Source organism: Bombus bifarius, unplaced genomic scaffold (genome assembly GCF_011952205.1).
Source record: "Bombus bifarius isolate JDL3187 unplaced genomic scaffold, Bbif_JDL3187 scf7180000008297, whole genome shotgun sequence".
Taxonomy (NCBI): Eukaryota; Metazoa; Arthropoda; class Insecta; order Hymenoptera; family Apidae; genus Bombus; species Bombus bifarius.
In genome coordinates this window covers 880188-883480 of record NW_022884576.1, presented here as the reverse complement: position 1 = coordinate 883480, position 3293 = coordinate 880188, and the positions used below count along the sequence as shown (strand labels likewise).

At 37.5% G+C, this 3293-nt stretch overlaps 1 protein-coding gene across 1 annotated transcript; it reads left to right on the top strand.

Annotated features, from left to right (window-relative positions):
• Positions 1-1106: 1106 nt before the first annotated feature.
• LOC117212452 lies at positions 1107-2123 on the top strand. The gene is made up of 3 exons (XM_033457306.1): positions 1107-1437; positions 1512-1583; positions 1662-2123. The coding sequence occupies exons 2-3, from the start codon at positions 1536-1538 to the stop codon at positions 2073-2075; spliced, it is 462 nt and encodes a 153-aa protein (XP_033313197.1). The 5' UTR covers positions 1107-1437; positions 1512-1535; the 3' UTR covers positions 2076-2123.
• Positions 2124-3293: the final 1170 nt, after the last annotated feature.

The following is a 3293-nucleotide window of genomic DNA, read 5'->3' as shown; positions in this document are numbered from 1 at the left end:
AATTCATTTACTACGATGGATTCTGTTACCACGATTTTCTTGCCTTTTGAGTTTAATAATCGAGGATGATTCTAACGATCCTCTCTGTGTGGGACTCGTGTGATTTCGCAAGCCTTGCCCAAAGACGGGTAGTATTTTACCAACAGTGGGAGGAGGAATGCGAAGATCGACGGGTGTTTTTGATAATCGAAAACACCGTTTGCACAAGCCAACACAGCGAACGATCCTTTGGTTAAATTTCCGAAGGGAAATTGTTCTGCTATTTCTCTCTTACAATCGCATGCAACGATGGCAAGAATATCGGTTATTAGCAATGCCGGTATTGCTCTTAATTTTCGATTGACCCCGACGATGTATTTAATAGTCCTTTCTGTGCGGGATTTGTGTGATTTCGCAAGCCTTGCCCAAAGACGGGCAATATTTTGCCAACAATGGGAGGAGGAATGCGAAGATCAGTGGATGGTTCAGTAGCTGAAAACTCCGTTCGCACAAGCCGACACAGCGGACAACTCCTTTGTTTAAAGTTTAAACAATGATTCTATCTTCAAAACCGTTCACGAAAATAAAACGAGATCAATGATAGGAAGTTCTAATTCAATTCTCGAGGACAACGAGATTATCAGAGAAGAAGGAAATTTTCAAAATTAATTTTCTTACCTTGAGGAGTAGGTGCTGTCTGGTGCCATTACCTCAGCCGCTCCGGTGGTCGTCGAAGTTTTTGTTGGGTTTATTATTTGAACTCGAATGTAGTTTATTATCAACTCTTACTTTATTTATCTATTTTAATACAGACTGAGCAATTTACTAACTGGATTAATACCGCAATTACAATGCGCGTTTGTATCTAAACGATGAAATGAGGACTTCAAAGATAAAATTTTCTTTTACTTAGTCGCGACTCTCTTTTCTTTACCGAAAAAACTAAAGACCCCGAAACGCAAAATACAATACAAAATTTCTAAACGCAGTGATGAGCGCAATAACGAACGCAAAGAATAATGAGCCGTAATAACAAACGATCGCAAGAATTATGAACAAACTAATGAACGCTGCGCTATGTTGCTACGCTTATTTATAATGCCATCCCCCACGGGGTGGTGGTCCGCTGGGGGTACGCTTCCGTGGGAATCGGGATGTTGCAGTTTGGGCTTCTTGGAATCGTACGTGACAAAATGTAAATTCCGTATTTCGACTTAGTTTCTATCAGTCCGGTGTTTCTGCTGAGCTAGCGTCTAGGAGATTTGAAGCATTCCACGCTGATCTAGTCCGTTCCGCGAGAAACTTCCACGTGCTGTACCGTGGAAATTACCGGTGTTTCTTCGGCGCGTGGAAGGGCTGGTGGCTGCAGCATCATTATCATTTCAATGTTTGCTCGGGCAACACGCGCAACTCCGCTGCTCTCCCACAACAAGGACCTCCTTCGTTGAGTTATTTTTCGTAAGTTTGGATATTCGCATATTATGGTTGTTTTGTGATCTTAATGTTTTTTCCCTTTTTTGTTGTTCCCCTAGGCTTCGGTGATCGACGTTCGGACAATGTTTGCGGAGGCATTTCCATCAGAGGTTCCTTTCCAGACTTCCCTGGTACGTATTTAGTCTTGTTTTTAGTCTGCTTGATTCGTTCTGTTTCGTTTTATTTAGAATATACCGTGTTGTTCTCAGCCCAAGCGAAAGAGGGATTCCGAAGAACCCATGGGCGACTCGGGAGGATCCATCAAACGCATGCGGCCCTGTGATAAACCACGAGTATCAGAGTGGTTGGAGGTACTATTCAACATTGATGCCGAGACCGTGTCGAAATTGGGCTTTGACGATTTGGTTACTTTCGACGAGAATTTCTTCGATGCAGAGACCGTCGTATTGGAGAGGGAACCCCCTCTGGTTGAAATCGTTGATACCGATCGTTGCGTGAAAGTTCGTTTTGCGAATGAAATTCCCGAAGAGGTTTTGGAGGCACATCATCGTCACCATGCTTCTGGGAGAAAGGGAATTTCCCCTGTTGTGCGCTATTGGTGTATGCGTGAGTTCAGCGAACTTTATCCCGGAGCTCCTTGCTTCGATTTTGATTTAGTGTAGCTGCTTCAATTTCGTTGGTTCGCTTTTTGATGTTCCTTATTATTATTAATTTTTTGATATATTTTGTTTTGTGTTCAATATATATATATTGATATATATATTGAATATATATATTGATATATTATAATATATATATATATATATTTTAAATGTGATAGTGTTAGGTTATCTATTTTTTTTTTTTTTTAATTTTATATTGCCCTCCTTTTTAATTAATTATATATATATATATTTTTACATTTGTAGTTGCGCATAAAATTTATTAAAGAAAAGTGTTAACAATGTGTTTTCATGATTTGTTTCTCGCGCCTGACTTCCATTAATCCCTAATATTCCTGTCGCCATGATGCGTGTAAATCCAACATGGCCGCTCATAAATGTCATCAGTAAAGTTTTTAGTGACGGGTCTTTAGTTTTGTTTGATATTGAAGTAATTTTTGTCTGTCGCTCGTTTTTCCTTATTCTACCGCAATCAGAACATTCACTTATTAATATTGTTTTAAAGTGACAATAGTATAACTCGTGTGAATATACGTACATATATATATGTTTATGTCGTGTGTCACTTCAGTATGGCCAATGCTTTGCAATTCCTCGATTGCGTTATTTATTGTTTTGAGTAGTCCACTTTATAGAGTATTCGATAATATAAAACATATGCACTCACACATACATATATATATATGTATATACGTATTTATATGCACATTTCTCTTGCCCATGTAATGTTCATACGAAATGAAATGTTAATTATTTATTTCATATTAATTTCCTTTAATAAGATAGAACACGCACACGCACACGTATATATGTATATATTTCTGGCAAAGTGATTTTCATTCAGATTCTTTAGTGATATAGTGTTGTGTATTTGAGGTTATGTGTCAATCATTTGATTTCATATATACATATATATCTTGTATTGTGACAACATAGTATTGAAGGTTTTGTTTCTAGATTATTGTGCGTTTAATGTGTGTTTACATATTTGTGTTTGATGATAGAATTTCTGTATGTAATTCCTCAAGTCGTTGCGGTGTTAATTATTTTGAGCGTTTGGGCTATCGACAGGTTGTCGCTTAGTCCCAAGTGTTGCGTTGTGTGTTCTATTTCTTTTGTAGATTATTAATAGTAGTTTTAGTTTAGAAAATAGATTATTTATATGTTTATATAGAGACATGCATGTTTCATAATGTAGTTCTTATTTTATAATGCTTT